The 26,411-nt window shown below is 45.6% G+C and overlaps 1 protein-coding gene and 1 non-coding gene across 5 annotated transcripts in view; both read left to right on the plus strand.

Moving 5' to 3' along the window:
- Window positions 1–3,689: 3,689 nt before the first annotated feature.
- The window catches only part of PDE11A (phosphodiesterase 11A), a 225,418-nt gene continuing 202,696 nt past the window's right edge, over window positions 3,690–26,411 (plus strand). For all 4 annotated transcript variants that reach the window (XR_013545495.1, XR_013545494.1, XM_072980619.2 and 1 more), the window contains exon 1: window positions 3,690–5,101. Coding sequence is in view for 2 of the 4 variants with exons in the window: in XM_072980619.2 (XP_072836720.2) it covers window positions 4,256–5,101 (846 nt within the window). In the remaining 2 variants the exon portion in view is untranslated. The remainder of the gene's footprint in view (window positions 5,102–26,411) is intronic.
- On the plus strand, window positions 16,221–16,387 carry LOC140703449 (U1 spliceosomal RNA). The gene has a single exon (XR_012082841.2). It is a non-coding gene; the product is annotated as a U1 spliceosomal RNA (small nuclear RNA).

The raw sequence follows: 26,411 nt of genomic DNA on the forward strand, positions 1-26,411 counted from the left end.
GAGCGGGGAGATTCTTGAATAGGCAAGCAATTTGTTTAAAAAGAGTTCATGTTCATAGCTGCAGAAGAGAACTCCCGGGATCCTGAGCCCCTTTCTCTTTTCCAACCGATACATTTCAGGTGCTCGAACTAGTACCTGAGACAGAAAAACCACAGGAGCGTTTCATCTTTTCGGGCCCGGGCCCCTCTCCCGCTTCGCTCACCGCCGGGGTCCCTCTCGCCGACAGCTACCCGCGCAACGGGGCCGGGGGTGCCTGCCTGCCCGTCTGCGCCGGCCGGCCGGCCGGGAGGTTGCGCCAAAGGCAGCGGACGGAACGAGCAGATCGGCCCCGCCGGACACTCAGCTCCCGGCGTTGCCCGTCTCTGCCTTGTAAGCACCCCGGCTTCGCTGAGGCCGGCACTCCCGATGGAGCTTGTTCAGGGCAGGACGCCTGGCAGGGGAGAAGACACCGACCCTCCCGCCCCCGCGCCCCCCCCCAATCCGTGGGGCTTCACTTCCCGCCAGCTCTTTCTGCGGAGCGTCTGCGCTGGTGGAAAGGCGGGCGGGAAGGGAGGCCGCAGGACGGGCTCCACATCCCATACGGTGGCGATACCGACCCAGTTCGGGGTGGGCGCCAAAGGAACAAACATCTGTACTCGTGTAGACTTGCTCATGAACTTGAGATGGCGTGAAACCGCGGCTCCTTCCCTTGCTTTACACCCTCTGGAGGCGCCCCCCTCCCCGGGAAGGCAAATACACTTGTGAAAGGACGCGCTCTTCCGCGGAGCTGCGCCTGTCCGGGGCATCTGAGGACAGACCCCACCTCATCATTATTATCATTATTATTAGCAACAGCGACCCTTCCCGGCCCCTCCATCCATGCAGAAGTTGCGAGTTGTTCTTTTCCAGCCTCACTCTGGAACACAGCAACCACCGTGTGTATGCACGCGGATTGAAACCCCGCCGCCCCGCACGCATGCTCACACCCGTTCTCTCTCCCTCCCTTCTCTCCCCCCCCCCGCCGCCCTCCTGTCCGTCTCTCCCTGCCTCGTTCACCACCGGGGGGGGCAGTGCTCGCTGCGTCTCCTGCGCGCTTTCTCAATGAAGAGCCACCCACGGGGGGGGGGGGGAAGGAAGCGAGCGAGCGGTGTCCCTCCAAGTGAAATCCGGAGTGAGGCACCGGCTCCAAACTGCGCCGCGCAACCGATTCAGACACCTCTATACGCGAGAAAGGGACGGATATTGAGGCCAGGGGTTTCGGAGAGGATGCTCCTTCGCTTGCCTCGATGAGGGGCGGCCCCGGACCGTTCGAGGCGGGGGGCCTCCTCCCTTCCGCAGTCAGGAAGGAGGGCACGGCAGTGGGGAGCCCTTCTCACCCCTCCTCCAGGCCTCGAATTCCAGGGGGCTCCCTCGGAGCAGCCCCGTCTCCTCCTGGAGACGCTGCGCCCGCAGGCCTGAGAAGCGGTGTCATCGGGGCTCGGTCCTTCCCCCCCCTCCGCCTCCTCACCTGCCAAGCTGAACACCGACTCCCAAATCGCACATGCAGCGTTTTGGAAGGAACTCTGCACATGCATAAACGCACGTCTCCCGTGGTACAATAACGTTTTCCAGGAGCCAACAGTGGCTTTGAAAATCATGCACGGGGCTGAACCTTTTTTTTTTTAATTTAAAGGAAGCCTTCGCCCTGCCCTCGGGCCCTTTGGAATCCCGGCCGCTTGGAGGGGCTTCGGGCTCCGAGGCCGGCTGCGTCTTCGCGGAGCTATAAAGCCTTCCATTGAGAAAAGCGCTCGACGCCTCTCGCTCATTCATGAATTTTTGAAAGCGCTTTCATTCACCGTCGCTGCACCGAAGACGTTTTCCACGTGCGGCCATCCACGGCTCGAGGTTTCCCAGCCTTTCTGCGTAGGCATCGATCTCGCCGTGAAATGTGCTCCTCCACGTGTGGGTAAAAATAGCTTCCAGTCAGTCTGTCTCAGCGGATCCGCTCGGGCTCTCGTCTGGCAGCGGGAGGGAGGGAGGGAAGCGCGCCCGCCCGCCGCTCCTTCCTCTTGATCGAACCCGGAGTCCCTCCCGCACATTCCCAAGGAAAAGCAACCACGTGCGCAGCCGCTCCTGGGGAAGCCTCCCGGGGTGAGAGGCAGCTGGCACCTCAGGTTCCCCCTCCCCCCCAACCTCGCCGTCTCTGTGGTGTCATGTCAGTCCCAGCCTCGTGAATCTGCCTTTAGCAAAAAAACCCAAATACAGTAATGCCATACTCTTCAAGCATCCTCTTCTGCGAGCAGAAGAGACGAGTAGGCTTCCGAGCTCCAGCGGCATTATTAAAGCGATATTCCAAGCGCTGTAATTGAACATACAGTATGTGTGCAAAAGAGATGCGGGAGTGATCCAGCCGTGAATCAGGACCGCAGCATCTTCGCTCACACTACAAGGGAAATTTCCTATTCATAGAATATATCGGTCACAACTGGAGTCTGTGTTGCCAGATGCACGTGTGCCGTTTATTTAATGTCCACTTATAGCCCGCCTTTCTCCCAATTGGACTGCAACAGAGCAGCATCGTACGGTGCGGCTCACCCTCCACCGGCAAACCGTATCGACCCCCAAATTTCTGGGACTCCTAAACAAACTGTACACCTCCTTACCCTTCCACAGTACAGACCGAGTTTATGTGTATGGCCAGGGTGACATTGCAGCCTGACTAGGAAGCTACCCTGTTTCCCCGAAAATAAGACAGGGTCTTATATTAATTTTTGATCCAAAAATGCATTAGGGCTTATTTTCAGGGTTTAATTTTTTTTCCATGTACAACCATCTACATTTATTCAAATACAGTCATGTCATCTTCTGATTGCTGCACAATGGTGGAGGGCAGGGTTTCACTTAACTAGGGCTTATTTTTGGGGTACGGCTTATATTACGAGCATCCTGAAAAATCCTGCTAGGGCTTATTTTCAGGTTAGGCCTTATTTTCGGGGAAACAGGGTATACGGTTAAAATAATCATGACCCATTTTCACCCACGTGCTTGCGGAATCGGGGCCTATATAGGTCTATATAACTCACACTTCCTTTTAAGTTCCTCGGCGCTTTATGTTACCTAAATACTTCGTGTGTGGGGAGGTGGTGGTGGAAGGGGAGTAGTGGTCCTTTTTCAAAAGGTAACGTGTACGCAAAAGTTACATCCCCAAAGGGAAGGGCACCTTACACACCCTGTTGGCTTTCTCGCCCTCCCCACTCCCCTTTATGCTCACTTAAAAAAACAATCCTCCTTCCTGCGCACACCCAAGCCCGGCAATCCAACTCTGCCTCCCAGGACAATTCAGACGGTTGCCCGGCCCTTTCCCTCCCAGAGTTTGCATCTCTTAATGCAAGACCTGGAATGCCTCGAGATTTCCTTCCCCGAACCATTAATGGAGAACAAACACGGCGCTCCCTCGCCTTCATTACTCGCGATTACTCCTGAAAGTGGGAGGGTGGGGGTTGAGAGAAAGAGGGGAGATTCTCTCCGGACCCCCCCACTCGTCCTCTCGATCCTTCCCCCGCCCCTTGCTGCTTCACTCATCCGGCTGGCCCGCCGACGTGATCGCCTCCGGGAAGATCTTGCGGCCGCCCCTGCCGCCTCCTCCTCCCCTCCTTCCTCCCCCCCCCCGCCTCAGCTCACGCGTCTTCTCTCTCTTCCCCCCCCCCCACCCACCGCCTTGCCTCCTCAGCGCTCCGCCGGGCTGGGTTACGCACAAGGAGCCGCCGCCGCTGCCGCCAGCAGGAGCCGCCGTGCGCCCAGAGCCCGCCGCGGCGCCAGCCCTCTTCGGGTCACCGCGGGAGGAAGGGACCGCGGAAGCCCGCGCAAGAGCCCTCCAGGCGGGACCAGACTCGGGGGCGGCGGCGAGGCGTGGTTTTTTTTTTTTTTTTTGGAGTGGGGGGAACGAACAAGCAGCCGAACGAGGGGAACTGGAAGGACGAACCCCCAGCCTGGGAGGAGGGAAGCGGCCGCGAGGCGGATGGCTCGGCGCTAGGGGTGCCGCGCGGTTCTCCCGCTTCACCCCGAAAAGGCGGGAAGTGCGGGGCGGCGCCGCGCGGAGGGAGGCGCCTCCATTTAGCCGCCGCGCCCCCTCCCTCCCCCCCCCGGGCCCTTGCGAGGGGGAGCCTCGGTCGCGGGAAGAGCCCCGCCAAGCGGCGCCTCGTGGCCGTCGCGGCTGAGGCGCGCGGGACAAGTCGCGGCCCGAGGTTTGCCCTCCGGGCGCCGCGCTCTCGGTGGAGGGCTGAGGAGGCGGCGAGCTATGTCGGCGCCCCCGGACCTGGACTGCGCGGCGGTGGAGCGCTTCCTCGACCGGCACCCGGAGGTGGTGGAGCGCTGGCTGAAGCGGCGGAACGGCCTCCTCAGCAGAGGCGAGGCGCGGCCCGACGGCGAGCGCAGCACCAGCACCGCCGCCGCCGCTGCCGGCAGCAGCAGCAGCAGCCGTGACGCCTCGCCGTCGCCCGGGGACCCGACGGCGGCGGCGGCGGCTGGTCGGGGCGTCGGGGCGCCGGGCGCGGAAGGCGGCCCGGGGCGTCGGGCGTCGCAGCAGGAGCTGAGGAGGAGCTTCGCGCGCTCCAAGGCCATCCACGTGCACCTGACCTACGACGAGCACGTCCACGGGCGGGCGCAGGAGCCGCTGAGGAGCGCGCGGCGGCGGGCGCTGCTGCGCAAGGCGAGCTCGCTGCCGCCCACCACGGCGCACATCCTCAGCGCCCTGCTGGAGTCGCGGGTCAGCCTGCCCCGGTACCCGCCCACCGCCCTGGACTACAAGCGCCAGCTCAAGGCGCACAACGAGCGCCAGTTCTTCCTGGAGCTCGTCAAGGAGATCTCCAACGAGCTGGACCTGCGCGCCCTCAGCTACAAGATCCTCATCTTCGTCTGCCTCATGGTGGACGCCGACCGGGGCTCCCTCTTCCTGGTGGAAGGCGGCGGCGGCGGCGGCAAGAAGAGCCTCGTCTCCAAGGTCTTCGACGTGCACGCCGGCACCCCTTGGCTGCCTTGCTCCAGCACGGCGAACGCCAACGAGGTGCAGGTGCCCTGGGGCAAGGGGATCATCGGCTACGTGGCCCAGCACGGCGAGATCGTCAACATCCCGGACGCCTACCAGGTAGGGAGGGAGGGAGGGCGCCTACCGGCCTCGCCGCGCTTCGCCTTTCCGCGGATCGACACGCACCCATCCGCCCCCCGTTTTCCAAGGCAGGTCTGACCCTGTGCCGAAGGCGGCCAGGGTAATAACAACAACGAGCAGTGACAACAGCTTGCCTAATATGGGATCGGTTCAGTCAAAAGTGAGCAGCGCTTTCATCAGATCCCCAAAAAGCTGTGCAAGAGACAAGCCATTTACAAGTGTCTGTTTCTTTATTTACTTTATTGCTATTTCCCAGGCAGTGTACAGCTGTTAAAATGGTATGTTTAAAATTACAGGAAGATTCAGATATTAAAATAAAAATGCAACTAAACCTAAGTAGTGCTTAAAAGGCAGTGGAAGACAGGAGGGCCTGGCGTGCTCTGGTCCGTGGGGTCACGAAGTCGGAAATGACTAAACGACGACAACAAAGTTTTCCGCACACTTCCTCAGGTTTAATGATAGTAGTCGTGTGCCATCAAGTAAATTCTGACTTATGGTGACTCTTTTCAGGGTTTTCCAGGTAGAGAGTACTCAGAAGTGGCTTCCCATCTCCTTCTTCTGGGGATGCCCTGGGAGGGTGCAACTCGCCCAAGGCTACCCAGGCTGGCTCTACTTGCAGGAGGCACCGTCAGGAGTTGAACTCCCAACTGGATGCCTAAACCCTTGAGCTATCCAGGCAGCTTCAGGCTTAGATGTTACAAAGTTGCCGTCTCTTTGTGTGTAGGAAAATATTCAAATTTCATACTATGTGAGCTAGAACAAGAGTTCCAGAGTTCTCATAAGCTTTATTGTACTTTTCCCAGTATCCTGGAAAGACTCCAGTGGACCCAAAATTTTTAGGATCACAGACTGAAGAGCTTAAGCTCTACATCTTAAAGCACCTTCCTAAGTTCATAAAATGTCCAGTTCAGTACCATGGAAAGAGGATTTTCAAGATCTTCTGTTTGCTTTCTGAAAGTAGGAAATCCATTGCAGGGATGTCATGCAGCAACTTGGTTCAATCTGAAGCACGTTGCAGACAGTGTGGCTCCTGGATGTGAGATAATCTGGGAGCCTTTGTGCTTTACTGCAATGGGCACCATGGTTGGGGGTGTGTGTGTTACAGTCTAAACAACAACACAGTCTAAATATTACAAACAAATATCCTGTTCTGAAACATTTCCAGAAGAAAAAACGAAAGACAGGGAGGAGAGGACAAAGCCTGTCAAGGAAGGATCCTACCAAAGGGGCTTGTTGCACTTATGATCAAAGAAGGGTGATAGAATGGATTAGTTCTACTGTATTTCTGGAGTCAGAAAAAACTTGCTCCAAACATTCACCACACAGAAAGTAATTTGTACCTTTAGGTTACTTGCTGAAGCTGATGATATTCCTCCCGTCTGTGGTCTCAGTGGTTTGGAGCAGGTGGTGGTGTACCCTGAACCTGTGAGTGAGGGTTAAAGGCTGTTTTCTCTGTTTATAGGGGCCACGTGACAATTGGTTAAAGAGGCAAGGGCTTGACTCTTTATTTTCTGCCTTTCTCCCACCGCTCCTCAGTCAGCACTAACTATTTTCCAGGTATACTCCAGTTAAGTGTATGTAGAATCTAGTACATATACCAGGCTTTGTGGTTTTAGTGTTAGAAAACTAGGCTAAATCCAGACCCAGGGCTCACTAGGATGGCTTTGAGAAAGCTCCAGCCACTTGCCCTGCCTAATTATTGTTTCTGAGACCAAGTGTGTTCTGATCTTCTCAGAGGAGAGGTAGGATACAGATGTAGTAGATTAAATACACTATCTATTATCTGAAGCGGGGAAATGTTTTCTGTGCTGTAATTCAAACTCAAGTCTTATTTATCAGCGGTGTGCATTCTTAAGAACCAGCGTGAAAATTTTCATTTTCCAGATGGGCAAGTGCCGAGGGATTTCACACCACCAGACCAATTATAAAGATAGATCTTCAAGTTTGGGTGCTGTGATTAATGCATCCATAGAGCATGTGTGTCGTGGTGCATCATATTGTAGTTTGGGCTTGTTATGGATTGTTCTTCATATCCAGTTTCAAAAGTAAAGCAAATCACTACATGCAAAAGTGATCCTGTAAATTTGCCTATACAGGGCTTCTGGTGTATACTAGGATCTCTTCTTAAGTTTTGTACTTGAATTCAGCTACTTGTTTAAATAAGATGAATACAGTGCGTAAATACTGAAAGAAGTGTGAGTTATTATATTGGTACAACATCCTTTCGAAATGTGAGTGTCTCACTTACTGCTTCCTTGTGTATTCATTTCTGCACTGATGCAAAACTCACTCATTAGGCATGTATATTTTCCACTTAGTTTTTTTCTGCTGTGTATGAAACACCAATAAATGGCCCCCAAATGACTGTAAGAAGGAAATAATGTGATTCCTTATTAAAGCAGTTACTCTACTCTAATTAAGCTGAATAAAAGGGTATTATCTTGTACATGTGGCTGAATAATTCTTGACACCAATATTGTCATAGTTGTTTATTTTATATGCTTTGGCACCGTGCTACAGGGCTGGATGCTCTTTAGGATGCCTTGTTCAGGTCCAGTTTATTATTAGGGTCCATGACCAGCAAAAGACATTTGACATAATACAGATTGCATTTACAAGACTGAACGACCCTTCAGTTTTCTCCCCTTTTTGTAGAGAGGGAAAATCATTACTATAAATGGAAGTCAGATATGTCCAAATCTTGCCAAGCACCAGGAAGGAGCCTTAAGAGGAGATACTGTTTGCTTTATTATTATTATTATTATTATTATTATTATTATTATTATTATTATTATTATTATTATTATTATTATTATTATTATTATTATTATTATTATTATTATTATTATTATTATTGTGTTGTTGTTGTTGTTGTTTTTATTTTTATTTTTATTTTTATTTTTATTAATTAATTAATTAATTAATTAATTAATTAATTAATTAATTAATTATATTATTTATTATTTATTATTTATTATTTATTATTATCAGTAGTAGCAGTAGTAGTATTTGGAGGAAAGCCTTTGTAGTACTTGGGTCAGTTGAACTGGAAAATTGAATTTGATGCTCTGTGGTCATTGCAAAGAGACAGGAGAGAAAGGAGAAGTCATTTAACTGGCCTATTTACAAGTCAAGACCCACTGTCCTTCATGAGAGCTTTCTCTTTTCTTGTCAAGCATTTGAAAGCCATGTTTGGTTCTGTTGTGAGTCCACTGGAGAGAATATGTAAAAAGGCCTGCTAGTCCAGGTGCTTCTCAGAACACAAGTGAGGGAAGAGGGGAGTTACCTATCCGCTGGTATCCAACAATATTCGGCTTCTGAACTGGAAGCTTCATTTAGTTATCTGGATGGTAAATAATCCATGAACTTGCCTAACATGTCTTCTGTGGTTGTGATCATCTAGGTGACGGTGGCAGTGTCACATTTCTTGCAGCATTGAGTTCCATAAATTGTCTGTCCTAAATCTGTGGTGGATAACTCCCTGGGGCATTCCAAGTTCTGTCCTTAAGACAGTGGAGGGAGAGGAAAAAGCTCTTTTGTTTCTCTGTATCATGCATGGACATTCCCCTCTAATAATCCTTACCTCCCTCACCTCAGATTAAAAGCCTTCAGCTTTGCTTTCGCCTTATAGGAAAGGAACTCAAAGTCCTCCTTAGTTTTGGTTGGCATCTCCTACACCGGGTCTAACTGTAAAATGCCTTCTTTTTTTCTCTTTTTTTGGGTATGAATTGACTGTAGGACTACAGTATATAGTAGCTCAAAGCAACATCATAAATTTAGGTGAAAGCGTTGCACCGTTGGCTGCTTTGTATTCAGTTGTTTTCTACAATAGTCTCTAGCCACCCCCATGCTCTACTTTTCAGTGTTTCTGCACAGGGAGGTAATCTTTTCATTGAACTTTCCATCGTAACATGGAGATCTTTGTCTTGATCAGGCCAGTTCTGACCCAGTAATGGGTACACAAAAGTAAAGGCTATTTTGCTACAGTGTGTGTTGTTATACGTTTATTTACACTCAAATCCATTTGCTGTTCCACCCCATTCAGCCCATTTAGAGATACAATTTTGAAGTTTTTTGAACCCAACTCTGTTGTATTTTCCACCATTCTGAAAAAATTGTTGAACGTGTTTGATTGTACTCCTAGCTCCAGGTATGGCTTTTCTGTTAGTCCCAAATTTCTTCCAATTAGAGAACACCGTGTTTAATCTTAATTTGTTTCCTCTTGTTAAACTTGTTACTGATCTGTAAAGTCCCTCTTGCGCTGTGACTCCTGGAATTACAAGCAACTCAATTTAATGAGCAAGATTTTCAGCCCCCACACAATAGTCCTCATTTTAGATTTATGTAAATAATTGCGGATAGTTGTGTGCTCATGAAAGGAAATACCTTAACTCCATTAAGATATTATTAGAATGTCTGCTGGTTTGGGAAGCTGCTGGTACATGTGCGGTAAATCATCACTCTTCCGTTCACGGTATCACTAAATAAAATAAATGTGGCTTGGTTTGGGGGAAGCAATATAAAACCTAAATGCATTTGTTTATTGATTTCTGCATAGTCTCAGAGTGAAAATCCAGTAACCTTTGCTCAAAGGCATTTTGTATGGAGACAGGGCAAACGGAAGGGATGTGAAATAGTCACGACCAAGATCTGGGAGCCAGATGCAATATCTGTTAAACCTCTTCAGCGGAATATTCATCCTTTGCAATTACAGCTCCTTCGTGCTGGCTCCTCGACTAATTCAATAACGTCGCTGCTGGAATCTGAACCTTTTGATTCCAACCATACACGCTCCCCCCCTTTACACAAATGGAGCTTTCAAGGCAGGATCAGGTGGCACACTGGGGCCGCATGCAGCTCTTCATTTTTTCCGTGTGTGTTGAGAGTTCTGGAAACTTGCTTAAATTTTCAGTGAAATGCACAGTGGAAGGCCAGCTCTCTAAAAGTCAGAATTACCTACAGAAGTCCCTCTTTCTCTCTCCTAGTAGATTTCTACCCTCTCCAAAGACTAGACCTTTTTATGAAATAAGACCCAGGAGGCTGTCTTTAGGTACAAAGCATTAAAAAAAATCTCTTTGCTCTCTTAAATTGTAAGAGTACAGCAGGTTATCATGGCTGAAAGTGTAAGAAAATAATAGAAGAAAAAATAGAAAGAAAGTAGAAGAAAAAATAGTAAAAAGAAGTTTGTTTCCTCAGCCCACGTGGCTTGAGAAGATCTCCAGGATGTAGAGATTAAGCCCCTGGGGGGGTGTTCATTTTGCAAAAGGTAAAAGGTAATGTTGTCTTCCAAACACATGTGGAGGAGAAAGGGAGGAAGAAGGGTGGGATTTTTTTTAGCCCCAAGAAAAATAAGCCCCTCTGATTAGTCAGCATGCAAAGAAACAAACAAGCAAGTCAGTTTGTGAGAAAGAGGCCTCCTCCTCCCATGTGCTGAATTTTGCATGGCGATTGTTAATTAGCCAACAGCGCAGCCCACCAAAACTGGAGGGAGCACACTCACATTTTCTTGCTCGGGACATCTGGTGGGGAGGTGGGATACTATCTTGTACTTTGAGATGTGTATGCCGTGTGATGTGTATGCATGTCCATCCGCTCATCGTCCAACTCAGTATGTAGCACTTGCAGCTAAAAACATTCTGTCCTGCTGCGCTAAAGAATCAAATTTGTTACATTTTTTTTTTGAATTAGACATGAAGTAGTATGCTTCAAAACTGTTAAAGGATCCACTTAGCATAGGCAGGATCATAAAATTATCAGTATTTTCTCCTCTTTTGCAAACCAAGCCCTTGATCAATTTCAGAAGCTTTTCTCTCTCCCCTGAGGTTAAGCTCTGCTCCCTTGGAACATGAGAGAAGCATGTACAAGGCACTGTGGCACAGAGGAGTCCCAAAGGTGTATTGTTTCTGAAGCTGAGCAGGGTTCAATCAACTCTAAGCTTCTGAGACTTGGGTGGGTCCCAGCAATAGGCAAAATTGGAGATGACCGTACTTCAGAGGCCCTCTTTTATGATGGCTTTGTGTGTTTTAGGACTGGTTTGAGATCAGTCAGGTTTCAGAATTAGATGTTGGTAACAATGGTATAATAAAGATTGGATTTGAGTCTTCATTATCGCAGGGTGAGCATGTAACTATTCATTTTCAGGCACCTATGTATCCAGTTCTTCATTTTATTCACCGTGCACCTTGTGCGTTGGGATCAGTATATGTGCCAGATCCTCACACATAACAGCTGGGGAGATTTAAGAGTATGGATGCCACCCAAGAGTTGTGACCCAGAGTTGTGATAGTCATAGGGTGCATCCTTATAGCTTGTGGGCTCTTTTCAGTAAGCTGGCTTCACTGCATCTGCTTTTTAAAACACCTTTTGTCATGCTTATTCAATTCGGTTGCTTTTTCCAGGAAAGCAATTCCAGTTTTTCCAGTATGTGACTTCATTGTCTTTCTCGGAATTTTTTTTTCTTTGAAAGCAAATGCATGCATTTTTCCATCTGAGGTCATATTATGCCCCTACCAAAACAAATGAATATTACACACAGTATTCCATTTGATGGTCACTCTCTGACCTTCTTTCACGCTATTGTAACTGCTGTTACTTCATTCTTCATCCCTCTTTGACAGTATCTGCCCATCACAGTGATAGATAATGTGAGACTCAAGGTTCTGTGGAGTACATGATGTGCCAGCATAATGTTGCATCAGGTATAAGTAAAGACAGGAGAAGGAGGGCTACAATGAACACATGAAAGATTCAGGGTTGAGAGAGCAGGAATTGCTACGCCAGGACAAGATTTATATTTGCTGTATAAATAATTCTGTTTTACTTTTCCTTACAATTATGATTAAATGTTAAATTTTTAATAAGAAGGAAAAGGATGGACAATGGAGGAAAGAATAAAGCATTTGTTCTTGATAGCACAAGCCAAGATTTTTTACAGTTTTGCACAGTTAAGTTGTGCTTCCAAATATATTTTAAAATGTACATTAGGTTCCAATTGATAGAGGCTAATGATGTACTGTACTTAAAACTGAAATCCTGGGAATAGTTTCTTTTAAGTTTTGGTGAGCTTATATCAATATATTGATTTGTTTCTTGGGTTGTGAAAGCAATGGTTTGTTTTTATATCAGTACAATGGCTGCATGAAAATATATTGCAGTGGGTCTTCTCCTTATGAGCCTGTTATGACAGTGCCCTGTTGACTGTGGTGTGATGTAATCAGGATTCTGTGCATGTCCAGCAACACAGTTTAAATCATCCATTCTCAACCATTTTTTGGCCGCAGCCATAAACACAATATGAAAGAAATACAGGCCGAATCGGGATTGTATAACGTACACAACGAACCTCATAAAGTGATGCGTGGAGAATTGTTTCCAGTCTCTGGCTTGCTTCAGATGTGCCACACACACACACACCGGGCCACATGGCCCATGTTTAGAATAAATGTTTTAAATGAAAAATGGAACTTTACAAAAAATGTAGTAACATAGGCAGATGCTGCCCCAGTGACCATAGCAACATTGCTAATATACACTAACAGAGCGTAAACCAAGTAGCCTTGTGTGAAAAACTAATGCATGGCAATGAGGAAATGGCTTCCACTTTGTTACCTGGTAGAACACACACAACACAGTCTACCAGCCATAAGGTGGCTTTGGTGCTCTCAACCCTGAGAATGCCCTTGCGTCTCTCCCCCTGCCAAAAGTTTGCAGGTGGGACAAAAAGGGAAGGATGGATGAATTGAGGCCATATAACATCCAGCAGTGAGTGGCACAGCTCACATGAGTGAGCATGAATAGAGACTCCCTCTGGAAAATAATTTATTTTCTGTGTAAGAGGAATAACGGTGATGAGTTTTGGGTTGCAGTGTCAGAGCCTCTGAACTTTTCAACTGTGACTCCCTTCGGTTTCCCTCCAAGTTAAAATCTGTACAGAAGCTGAAAACGGGAACTGACGTTTTCCGTGAACAGTATATTGTTGTCAAATCTCAACCTTGTCAGGAGATGCAGATTCTGAGCCTTGTGAGACCCCTTCTCCTTGGCCGTTCCATTAGAAATATCCAAAAATTCCAGTTGTCAGCAGTCCTGCTTAGCTCTTTCAAACTCAAAAGCTGTGGTTTCTTTGTTGAGTCGATCCATTTTGCTTTTGGGCTACCTCTTCTCCTGTTCCCTTCAGTGTTTCTGAACATTGTTGTTTTCTGTGAATCTTGTCTTATTCTGTGAACCTCAAATTAAGGTGAAACTACATCTCAGGATGTTGAAAAACATGGGATTGTTTTACTTTTAAAACTGTCCAATGTATTTCAGTTGAATTAATCTGTGTCCTTTTCTAGTGTTTGGCCATGGTAGCAAGAGCAGCACGTCTACATGGTGGACTTAGTATTTACTGCCAGCATGCATGTACCATGACTGAGTTGGTCGATCACAGCAACAACAAAGATAATTGACCACCTGCAGCACCACCTAGCAACGTTAGTACGTATATGCCATCAGATGCCCTTGCAATAAACTTTATGTAAGAAGAACATCTAGGGCCCTTGAAGTGCACATAAGTGAGCAGCTTGGAAACACTGGAAATAAATGGTCAGGAACACCTTTGAATAGTCATTTTATAGAACATAACCCATCTTTAAACAATCTACATTTTGGGGCTATAGATGCTTTCCACACAGATAACGACAGAGTTCTGTTGAAAAGAGAAATCGGACTGGACTGAGTCTAGGAGCCCTGGCCTCCTGAGGACTGAATGAAGATTTAGCGTATACTTCTCTTCTCTAGCAGAATCCTTATTTGCACTCTCTCCCTAGATCCTTCAGGCAGTCGGCTTCTGATGCCTCACTATGACCTTGGAAATGCCTGCTGTGTCATCAGTAGCTTCATGGCGCTGAGAACCAGACGGAAGAGTTCTTAATTACACATTGCTAAATTATTGCTAAGTATTAAATATGATATGATTCCCAGAGTGGTATAGTGGATCGAGTGATGGACTAGGACTCTGGAGAATAGGGTTGAAATCCCCACATGGCCGTGGAAACCCACTGGGGGAGTGGAACTTACAAAACCACTCTTTAAAACCTCACTCTTACCTTGAAAGCCCTATTAGGGTCACTGTAAGTCACTTCCGATTTGATGGCACACAACACACACCCATTAAATATGGTGCATGCATACAGTCAACCCTCGATTTACGAACTTAATCCATTCCAGAAGTCAGTTCGTAAATTGGAAAGTTCGTAAATCGAGCCAGCATTCCCTATAGGAATGCATTGGATACCAATTAATCCGTTCTGGCCGAAGTCCTCCCATGGAAAAGCAAGCCGGACGGCCGGGGAGAAATTGGCTCCCTCCTTTCACCCGATGCTGAGTCCCCTTCGCACCGGCTGAGCTCAGCCCAGCACGAAGAGGACTCAGCATCGGGTGAAAGGAAGGAGCCAATTTCTCCCCGGGCTTGCTTCTCGTTTGGAAAAGTACAACCACCTCTGTTTAGTCATTTTTGCCTTTAAGGAGGGGCTTGCTTCATTCTAGAACCTACCTACTTGTTTCTCTTTCTCACGCTGCGTGGCATCTGTAAAGCTCTCCTCCAACACAACCTTTTGAATAAATCAATATTTTTTCTTGCCAGCTTTCTTCACTATCCAGCATTTTACACTTTCCAAATCCCTTAGACATTCTGAGAGGGGTTTGGGAATTGTAGTGCAAAAAACAACTTTGCAGGTTCCAGGAGGTGTAGTCCAAAACAAGTAATTTCTCTTAATTGCTTACTTGAAGAGGTGTGATCTAATCTGATCTTCTCCTTACTCACGTCTGTTCATTTTTGGCCTCTGAATCACTGATGGCATTGCAGCAAAACATTACACCTCTGTAATTTTGTTTTTGTTTTGGGGTATAGGCCCTGGTGCCTGTGCTATCCAGGAACTGCCAGTGTACTATCCAGACTCAGTTCAACCAAGAGCTTAGAAAATTGCCTTTTCTGAACTATAACTTCCAGTTGGTACATTGGTACCTCGCAAGACGATTTTAATTCGTTCCATGGAAATCGCTGTCTTGCGAAAACATCGTCTTGTGAAACCCAGTTCCCCATTGGAATGCATTGAAATCTATTTAATGTGTTCCAATTGGGGAAAAAATCACTGTCTTGCGAAAATTATCCATAGAAGAAAGACACCGTCTTGCAAAACACAGTTCACCATACTATCTTGGGGAAGAGCAATCCCCTCACCTGCACTGCCTTTGGAAATTCAGTGGGTCTCAGATGGCCTTCCCCCTCTTTCTCCAGCAACAAAGAGGATAAAAAGAGCCAAAGCAGCCACCTGGCTCCTGACAATGTTAACTCCATTTACCCTGATCCTTTACCACAAAGAAAAAAGAAAGAATGGAATATAAAACATCAAGACTTGCTGCCTTTGAAGTAGAACCTGATGAGAATAAAAACAGATAAAAAGGAATTTAGAAAAACTAGGGTTAATCACAAGTGCAATTTCTCATTAACACCAATTATGCAGTTGAGGTCCTGGGGAAATCACAGGGATCAGCAGTACACCCAACATGGATGAGCCTCCCCCTGGGAAAACCACTTTTATGACATGGTATTTCCTCTGCAAGGTATGAGTTGGAATGGCCCTCGCACCTCATACCTCCTTCTGTCCCCTGACCTCCCAAGTCATGGTGACCCCCTGGCTGCCCCTCCCACTCAGTACAGGGCTGCACAGCCCCAGTCCTGCCAGAGGCCAAGAGAGCTCCTCAGTATTTTGGGGTGTCCCGCGGGACCCCCATCAGGGGCTAGGTGTTCCTCCCACAATCCTCTAGTGCATAGGTATTAGCATAAGGTATTAGCATATGCTAATACATGTGCACTAGAGGATTGTGGGAAGAACCTAATGCTAAGTGTTCTGCCAACAATTAGCATAAGAGGGTTGTGGAAGGAACACTTAGCCCCTGATGGGGGTCCCGCAAGGCACCCCAAAACACTGAGGAGCTCTCTTGTCCTCTGGCAGGACTGGGGCTGTGCAGCCCTGTATTGACTGGGAGGTGCAGCCAGGGGGTCACCATGCCTTGGAAGGGCTAGGTACAGAAGGAGGCAGGAGGTACAAGGGCCATTCTAGTTCATACCTTGCAGGGGAAATGCTATGTCATAAAAGTAGTTTTCTTTGAGTGAGGCTCATCCATTATACATTGGGTATGCTGCTGATCCCTGTGATTTCCCCAAATGTGGGGAGCTCAGTTGTATAATTTATATTAATGAGGGGATTACATTTATGATTTCCTTAATTTTTTTCCAATATCGTTACCCTTTGGTTCCTGGCTATTTTCATCTCTCTTTATTATTTAAATTTGTAACCATAGCTCCATTAGCAATGCTTTGCAAGATGGTTTTGTCAAGGTATTGTAATTTTATAGGCCTGAACATGTATTAAAGGGAACATTAATGAGCTGTCATAATGAACAGCTGTGTGACTGCTGAGTCACTGTGACAGAGGAAGAGAAGATGCAATGTCTGGAGAAGAGGTGACACCCACATGGAGAAGATGATGTAATGTGTCCTGTGACTGGATAGAAGAAGCTATGTAACTGTATATAAGTGTATTATTGCAGCGCGAAGCTGTGACAGGTTTTACCCCCCCCCCCAAATTGGAACACATTAATTACATAAGATCTACTTTTTTTATCCCAAAAAAGTGGGGGAGAAAGTGTATGCTGGTGTTTTTCCAGGAGGCAGAGCCTGGAAAGCCACCAGCATACACTTTCGTCCCAGCAGCATACACTTTTTTGGGATAAAAAAGTAGGCCTTATGTAATTAATGTGTTCCAATTGGAGCGGAAACTGTCTTGCAAAACAGGGCTGGGGGGAAAAACTGTCTTGCGAGGCAAGGACCTAAACATTGTCCAGTGAAAATTGCCCATAGGGATAATCATTTTGGGAAGCACAACATTGCTCAAAAAAAGTCACTATCTAGCAAATTCATCCTTTTGTGAGGCACCACTGTATTCTGTGGCCTTCAAAGTGGGGAGGTGGACTGTAATAGCAAACCCTTAGGAGACCTGTTGTATTCAGAGCAGAATTGGGTGCTGCTTCTGTGTTTGAGGAAAGAATACTGTATGTTCTTTCCTGCCTGGAAATACTGTAGATCATTATATGAGCTTCTGCTTAGACTAGTTTAGTCTGCTGGGAAGATTACAATTTTCATTGCGCTCCATATCTAAAATATATATGTTGCTAGTACATAGTAAGAAAAAAACTTCAGCTTGATTTTCATTAGCCAGCAAGTGTTATTTATAGCATGTTATTTAACAAGAAGAATTCTTACTCATTTTAATTGCACATAAAGGGACTAGAAAAGCACTGTTGGGTTGAACATACACAAGTGAACAACAGATGCTCCATTTCATATCATTGTTAGTGTTCACAATGTGCTACTTAAAAATTAATAACAGCTGTGGTGATTCTTGTCTGTTGCTTTAATGGTTATTGTAGGTCATCATGAAATGAAAATGTGTTGCCATTTTTCTGTCAGAATGGCAGATGGGTTTGGAGAAAAAGAGATCACATTTCGGCCCACTTTCTTTGTGGGAAAGGAGAATAGTTATCTTGAAAGGGAAAGTTTGGATGTGCTGGAAAAATTCAGTTTCTTAAGACTTCTCTTTGACTAAGCAAATATCGGTAGCTTTAAAAAATCTTTGTATCTCAGAAAATTCCTTCCTTCCTTCCTTCCTTTCCCTAGCCTCTAAATTGTATTCTTCTCTCATAGGAGCTTTCCCATCCCACTAAGGGGATTTCAAATATTTGTCCTATATCTGACTATATCTGCTGCCACAGTTCTGCTGTCACACACATACACGACGTGCCTTCAGGTTGGCAAATGGCACTCTAGCTCTAGAGGTGCTGAGGCCTGCATGTTTGTGGTGATTACTCAAAGAGATAGCATTTCTGTTTGTTCCCAAATGTAATTAATTTGGCCAGGAAACGGAGATGGTTTACTGCTTTCTATGTGCAACACCATTCTGGCAACTATGCTCTGTGATAAGGTTGGCCATTAAATGCATATGGTTAGTCAGTTGAACAAGCTCCTCCTTGAAAGCTAGGTGAAAGCCACTCAGATGGCCTTGATAGCTGGGTTTCTTCTGGTTTGGCCCATTGGCTATCTATAGCTGTGCTTCCCAACCTTGGGTAACCCAGGTGTTCTTGGACTGCTGCTCCCAGAAACCCTGGCCAGCACCAGCTGGTGGTGAGGGCTTCTGGGAATTGCAGTCCAAGAACCCTCTGAGTGACCCAGATTTGGGAATCACTGGTCTGCAGTGATGTCAGTGAGGCCTTTTCTGTGCATACCAAGCAGAAGTGATGGTAGAATTCTGAAGGCTGGAACAGCCCCACTTCAAGAAGCAGCTGGAAAAATTACATTCTTAAATGTTCCATATGTAATAACATTGACTAAGGTTGTTTTTGCTTTGTTTTGTTTCATTGTGTTGTGGTTTTTTTAAGGCTGGGGGAATCATCTGCTGGAATAGCAGTAGAATCTTTCTTCCTTTTCGGAAAACTTAATGTTCTTAACTGCATTGAATTTGGAAAACTCAGACTGTCCCATCTGATTTTCAGTTGTCTTCTTATCAAGCTCTTGACAGGGGACAGTGTGTGAGCTGCAGTGGTTGTGAAATGGATGTCCTGTGAGGGGAAGAAGCAACCAATATATCCCTGCATGAAGAGTGGCAGCACTCCCTCTCTTGTGGTGCTAAGACCTGTAGTGGTAACAATTTACCATTTCTTGAGTCTGCCACATCGTTCAGCTGGGTGTATGGACAAAGGCAACATTTCTACTTCCTGCTGATAATGGGGTGAATTTGACTGTGCAATGCCTGAATAATTAATGTCTCTTCTGATACTGATGTTGCTTTACAAGGATGATAGCCCTGATGGCTTCCAACTTTCATTTCTGGGCTTTAGTTTGCCCTTTAAAAGGAGCTATTTGAAGTACTGCACTCTGTTCCCAAAACAGTTTTAGCATTGTGAAGTGCAGAGTACACTGGGAGTCAGTTCAGGGCCCTTATGAAACTGGAGTCTCCAGCTACCATGGAATTATTATGGCTGTATTACAGCTTTTAGCTGTCAAGTCTTGCTATAACTATGCAAGTTGGATAGATTCCTATTCTTTTATATACCCTATAACTCCGGTGCCCTGGGACAATGAGACTAACTACGTAAAAGTCATAAAATACAGGTGGGGAACATATCTTATTGTAAGGGGTAATGATTACCATAGTTATTAGCAAGCTAAGTGTTGTGTTTTTTTCTGATATGAAAGAGCTGTTAAAAAGCAAGGTCTTGGGAGGTGAGTGCAGTGCACGAGAAAAATTTGAAGATGTGTATTATCCAGCAGCTCCTAATAAGTAGATAAGAGCTTGACAGAATTGGATCCGTTCCACTAATGTATTCAGTTGCTCTCTAAGGATTGAGTGGTGGGTGTTTTGGAGACACTGCACAGTCACAGAAAGTAACTTGGAAAAAAATGAAAATGAAATGGTCCACTTAAAAAGAATTGTTTAGGGATGGCACAGTCTTTATTGCATTATGGATATTTTTTTAAGAAAGAAATGGAAGAAGGTGAAGAAAAAAGAAGAAATTGTGTTATTGCAATGTGATCTTGCATCTGTCTTTTGGCAGTAAATCTGCACATAATTTCAAGAGTGCCACACAATATTTAAAGCGATTCGTGTACCCACCATAGAGAGAAAGGAATACATTTCTGATATATGAAAGCTAAAGCCCCCTAGTTCTTCACCCAGCAGAAGACACTCTGGTTTCTTCAACTTTTAATTCTAGTGTCATTCAGAATATGTCTTAATTAGCAGAAGAGAAATTGGGAACATTGGCCCATAGCTTGAGTTAAAGCTAGCACACATTTTGAGTCTGTAGGCTTAACAACGTTTGGCATCTGAGATTTGTTTGTTTGTTCGGAAATTAATATCCAATCCTATTACTTACTTAAAGTCGGTCCAGCTGCATATACAGTGCTGTTAAAGACCAGAGCATTGGAGGGTTGTATAGCTTCTCAGGAATTTTTTTCTGAATGGCACTTTACAGTTCTTAAAACAAAAGGCAAGAAGTATTGATAAAAGCTGATGTAAGTTTGCTTCTAAAAGATGCAACCAATCCCCTTGCTATACATATATTATGTATTTGCTACTGTTGTGTTCTGGCTTTTCTCCAGTTTGCTCAGGAAGGGTCTCCTCGCTTCCCCTGTATTCTTACCACTCCACTTTAAGGTAGGTCAGGCTGAGAGTCATCAACCTGTTTAGTGAACTCATGGCCAAAGAGGGGTTGGAAACCATGTCTTTTGAGTCCTTGTTCAACACTTTAACCCCTATGCTGTGCTGGCTCATTTTAAAAAAAAATAAATTTATTAAACAAACATCCGACTTAAACAACATAAACCGAACACCACAATAAAATACAATTACATAATACACCAGTGTCACCATCACCTTCAGGGCTAGCATTAATAATATTTTAAATGTCATTCAGTCCATTTTCTCTCCAAAACTTCATTGTTTCTTCCCTCGGTGTATACCCCTTCCCTTTCCGAAATATATATTCCAAGAATACACTCCATGTTTTCTTAAAATCATTATTTTTTGATAGGCCTCTTCTTATTTTCGTATCACATGTCAGTTTATCATTAATTGCCATATCCCATAGATCTCTATACCATTCCTCTAAATTGCTGGCTCTTGACAACAGATTACACAGAGGTATGCATTGCTCTGGCATCTGCAGGAACAGGTGCAGCTGGTGTCCTTACCCAAGCCAGATGGGCATCTGAGCTCCTAGCTACAGCTGCTGCATGGTCAGTTATGTTAACACGAGCTGCTAAAGCTGTTGTTTTTTAAGATTTCGTTCTCTTCCTGTGGCCTTTTAGATGTTAAATCTTCAAGTGGAGGGCATATGCGTTCTTGTTCCTAGTGCATTTGCGGTTCCATGCCTGTATATAAACACCAGCCATTCAGTACACAGCCTGAATTCTCAGTTTCATTTTGAACTGTTGATAAGTAGGTCAATCATCTCTTTAGTTCAACTAACAAGTATTCTTTTGGCTATTATTTGTTTTTTTTTTTAAAATCAGGACTCATTAGCCAGAGCAAACAAATAATGTGAGGAGGAGTAGAGCTATTAGTAACTTAGTTGTCATGTCTCTGTGTGGGGTGGATTGCATGGCAAAGTTGTGGATCATCCTTGCTGTTGGAAATGGGGTGTAATTCTACTCTTGTTTGTGACATGTTGGGGGTCTATGATATTAACCTTCAGTAACCTCTCAAAAGCATGAGAACATATTTTACTAATGCTTCTTTAATGCTATAGTTCTGCTTGTCTGAGTTACTTCCAGAGGGGCAGTTCCTGCTACCACTCAGTAATTCCTCTCCTGCTTAAGCTGCAAACAGAATTGCAGTAGGTTGTCCACACGCCTATCGTCCATACTACTTGGTTTGTATGGACATACACCCCTCTTGTGTTCTGCCCATACTGGTGGGTGTGACATAAGGGGCACTTCGTCTGAGGAGGTTCAGAGCAACTACTACTCTTGTAGAAGAGGTAGCCATGTTAGTCTGTGCAAGCATTATACTGTAGGTGAAAATAAACTAAAATAGAAAGTGAAAAAAGACAAAGACATGGTGGTGCCTTAAAGACTAACTTTTCTACAGTATTTGTTAATGTGAGCTTACATGGAGAAATCCACTTCATCAGACATAGCTACTGCTATGACTCCTTCGCTTTGGCAGATTATAAATGAGTCAATTATTTGGACATTGTTAAATATATTATTTGTATAAACAAAGTTTCCCAGTTATACTGAGGTTTTTTTTGAAATGTTAAGAAGTATGCTAAGGTAGGGGAGGAGAGAGTAAGCATGTTGTTATAAGGACATCTGCAAAGGCAGCAGTAGTAGCACAACAAAATCAGTTGTGTAACACTGATTTTATCACTTAACTTCCAGTATGTGACTTTTTTTTTTAAGTAGCCAAAATGGAGTTTAGTACCAACTGATAGATCAGTTTTCAACCGCAAGAACAAAACAAAATACCGATAAAAGAATGCTTGCCCCCAAAAATAATTATGGAAGACTGGCAAGACCTTGCAGCTGGTCTGATGACCTTGTGCCTAGCCTGCACAACTATTCTTCTTCCCTTTTGGGGACTTGTGGACAGCCTCCGATCTTCATCTCAGTTGGGACCTGGGCCTTCCTCCCTGAAAAGGCTAATTCTTGTGCCCCACAGAATCTGGAGCTTTGGAATTCATGAAGTCTTCATCTGGGATTCCACTGCATCATCATTAAAGGATGATGAGTGCATGATATATATATAAACAAGCAAGGTCCCATGCATGCTTCTTTTGGCTGACATATCAGGGGGGTGGGAAAGGCACTTATGGAAACATGTTATTCTAGTGGACGTCTGTGTGGCAGGAGATTTCTAAAACTGTGCTGAATTTGTTGAGCCATAATATCTCAGTGTTCCTGGTAGTTAGTTCATCCCTTGTGGAGCCCTGGGGATTTGCCAATGTAGATATGTCTGGGAGTAGAGCTGCACAGAAACACAGCAATCCTTGTATCTGAAGAGCTGGAGTTTGCCATGGCATGTGGGCCCAGGCAAACAGGAGTTCCGTATATGATGTGACACCAGATAAGGGGGATCACACTGGGAGTTCAGCAACCTTGTGTTTGTAGAAAGGGGGAAATAATTCAATTTGCATTGTCTGAACTGAAACTGGAAGCTGATGCCATAAGTGTGTGGGGTCTCCAGCATGGGAGATTACTTTAATACGGATCCTCACACTGCAATATCTGATCAGGATAATTTTTGGACTTTTCTTTTACTCCACCCCTTCAAGTTCTACAGTCCTTAAGGCTGGAGGCAGGTACTGCTGGACACAGAAGCTGCCCTGTTTTTAATATTTTGCAGATCCCCTAGACTCGTTTCTGGAGTATGAACTCGCACAACCCATTCCTCTCCCTTCTCTCAGTATCTTACTTGTACCGGTGGCAGATTTGGAATGGAGGAAGGTTTGTTGAGGCGTTAGTGTGGTGTGGAAGCGTGAGGGGTGGGGTTCCAGCCAAACGCTACTAAGTTCTAGAATGTTCCAGGCATATCTCTTCACATGCAAGAGACCCATAGGCATGACTTCACCAATAACCACTTAAAAAGAACCACAGTTGTAGGTAAGCTGCTTTTTCTTACTCTGAGTGATAGAAGGACCTCTTCTGTTTCTGATGATGAGAGGAACTAAGGGTGTGTGTTTTCTGTCAACTCACCCAAATCCTTGCCTACAATAACCATATCTCAGCTAGACAAAAACAAAGCAGAAATACTAAATAAAAGAATGCAAAAACGTTTGTGGCACCTTTTAAGACTTGTTGTTTAGTCATTAAGTCGTGTCCGACTCTTCATGACCAGGCCCTCCTGTCTTCCACTGCTTCCCGGAGTTTGGTCAAATTCAGGTTGGTTGCTTTGCAGACACTGTCCAGCCATCTCATCCTCTGTCGTCCCCTTCTCCTCTTGCCTTCACATTTCCCCAACATCAGGGTCTTTTCCAGGGAGTCTTCTCTTCTCATGAGATGGCCAAAGTATTGGAGCCTCAGCTTCAGGATCTGTCCTTCCAGTTGAGCACTCAGGGTTGATTTCCTTCAAAATGGATAGGTTTGTTTTTTTTGCAGTCCGGTGGACTCTCAAGACACAATTCAAAAGCATCAATTCTTCGGCGGTCTGCCTTCTTTATGGTCCAGCTCTCACTTCCATACATCGCTACTGGAAAAACCATAGCTTTGACTATGTGGACCTTTGTCGGCAAGGTGATTCTCTGATTTTTAAGATGCTGTCGAGGTTTGTCTTCGCTTTCCTCCCAAGAAGCAGGCACCTTTTAATCTCGTGGCTGCTGTCACCGTCTTCAGTGATCATGGAGCCCAAGAAAGTATAATCTGTCACTGCCTCCATATCTTCCCCTTCTATTTTCCAGGAGGTGATGGGACCAGTGGCCATGATCTTAGTTTTTTTTTTTTATGTTGAGCTTCAGAGCATTTTTTGTGCTCTCCTCTTTCACCCTCATTAAGAGTCTTTAATTCCTCCTCACTTTCTGCCATCAGAGTGGTATCATCTGCATATCTGAGGTTGTTGATATTTCTTCTGGCAATCTTAATTCTGGTTTGGATTCCTCCAGTCCAGCCTTTTGCATGATGTATTCTGCATATAAGTTAAATAAGCAGGGGGACAATATACAGCCTTGTCATACTCCTTTCCCAATTTTGAACCAATCAGTTGTTCCATATCCAGTTCTAACTGTTCCTTCCTGTCCCACATATAAATTTATCAGGAGATGGATAAAGGTGGTCAGGCACTCCCATTTCTTTAAGGACTTGCCATAGTTTGCTGTGGTCCACACAGTCAAAGGCTTTTGCGTAGTCGATTTTAAGACTTACTGCTGTGTTTTAATGTCACCTTTTGTGGACAAGTCCACTTCTTTGGACAGTTATCCTTATTTTAGCCGGTTATCCTGCATGCCTCTCCAGTAGTTCAATAAAGAGGCAACAGTAGTTTATTCTTTGTCTTCTGTAACAGCATTGCAATTTCTCAGTCCACATGGTAAGCCAGAAATTTTCACATTTTCCTTAATGCGTGTCTTGGTTTGTTTCCCAGCATATGTCAGGAGACAGAGATAAATAGGAAAGGTGTATCATAGTAAATACAGTGTATTCAGCAGAGAATTGCATTGAAAAGGCAAATAATTTAGGACGGAGATGGAGGATATGTGGCCTTCCAAATGTTGTTTGATTACAACTCCCATAAGCCTAGACTAGGATAGCCAGTGGTGGGGGATGATGGAAGATATAATCCAGAAATGTCAGGAGGCCCATTTATTTTCTGTCTCTGCTTTAGAAATATATTTCATGTATGCCTTGGTTGAGAATGTTGTAAGTAGTAGGTAATCCTAACCAATGGGGTAGGGTATAAATATGTCATTAATGTAATAAATAAATAGCCAAAATACAGTAGGAGAAAAACCACACATATAAGAGCAATTGTTTTTCCTGTCCTGCTGGTTTTCTTCATGGTTATGGAACTGACCGTGGGCCTGATTTTGCAGTCAATACAAGATGGGTTGCATGGAGGTGAGCCTAGGCACTCAGAGGCAGCCACTGCCCTCAAGCAGCAGATTTTGCAGTACCAGTGTATTTTTGCCATCTATCTATAGCATGGATCCATATGAATTTTAATGTATGCTCATCACCAAACCATTGGTTGTGGCACTGGTGTGAGAAGGCTGGACTGGAAGCTTCTTTGAAGTGGCATAATTTCTCCCCACTTGTACTCTGCAAGGAGCTGTCCATGGAGTGCTGATGGTGTTGATGATGAAGATGAGGCTTGCCAGGTCTCAGAGAATGAGCTGCTGTGCCAGGAAATGGCTGGGCTTCCCCGAATCTCCAGGCCAGGCAAGCAAATGTGAGGAGCAGTGGTGGAAGGGAAGGAGTGAGTCTCGTTTATTGTGGCCATAGTGTTTGGGTACCCAACTCCAAGCCTCTCTGAATGTCACCAGGGCTCACTGGGTTCCTGTGTCTGTCCAACAAGACACATAATATACTTGCTTAGGAGCTCAGACAGGGAACCCACAATGCCTAGCTCACTCCCTCACACATGCATGGAGAATATTATGTTCCCAATTCCTGTAACTTCACAAAGACCCACCCCAGGCATTGGGCCCCAGATATAATGAGGGGATGGGGAAGATAATCCCGTGACAGTCCCTGACAAACAAGACAACACTTCAAACCCATTCCGGAAAAATTCTTTAATTGCCTTTGGAAAAGAGGCTAAACGGGTATCCTCAGCAGAGACAAAGGCCTGGTTCAGCTCCAGCAGGACGCCTGCCTTCTGGTCCCTCGCATCCCCCGGGGGAAGAGGAAGCTTTGGGCCCTGCAAGAGAAACTAAGGGGCAAGCTCATCCACTGCCGTCAACTGGCTTCAACCCAGGTGTATCAACCGACCAATGTTCTGGCAACTTCATCCCGAAGTTCCGCCTGCCAACATCCACTGGCTTCCACCAGGAATATCCACCTGTTCATCTCTTCCACTCTGCTTCTGAAGCCAGCCTCCGCCAGCTCCCGAATTCCTGGGTGACATCCCCATGGAACGCCAGCCAGCCCATTCACACACACACACCTCCGACACACACACACACCTTCACTCCACCAGCCATTCACACACATGCCCGGGCTTCCATCCACCAATATTCACCAAGTTTCCGCCAGCTGGTTTCA

This window comes from Pogona vitticeps, chromosome 1 (genome assembly GCF_051106095.1).
Source record: "Pogona vitticeps strain Pit_001003342236 chromosome 1, PviZW2.1, whole genome shotgun sequence".
Lineage (NCBI taxonomy): Eukaryota > Metazoa > Chordata > Lepidosauria > Squamata > Agamidae > Pogona > Pogona vitticeps.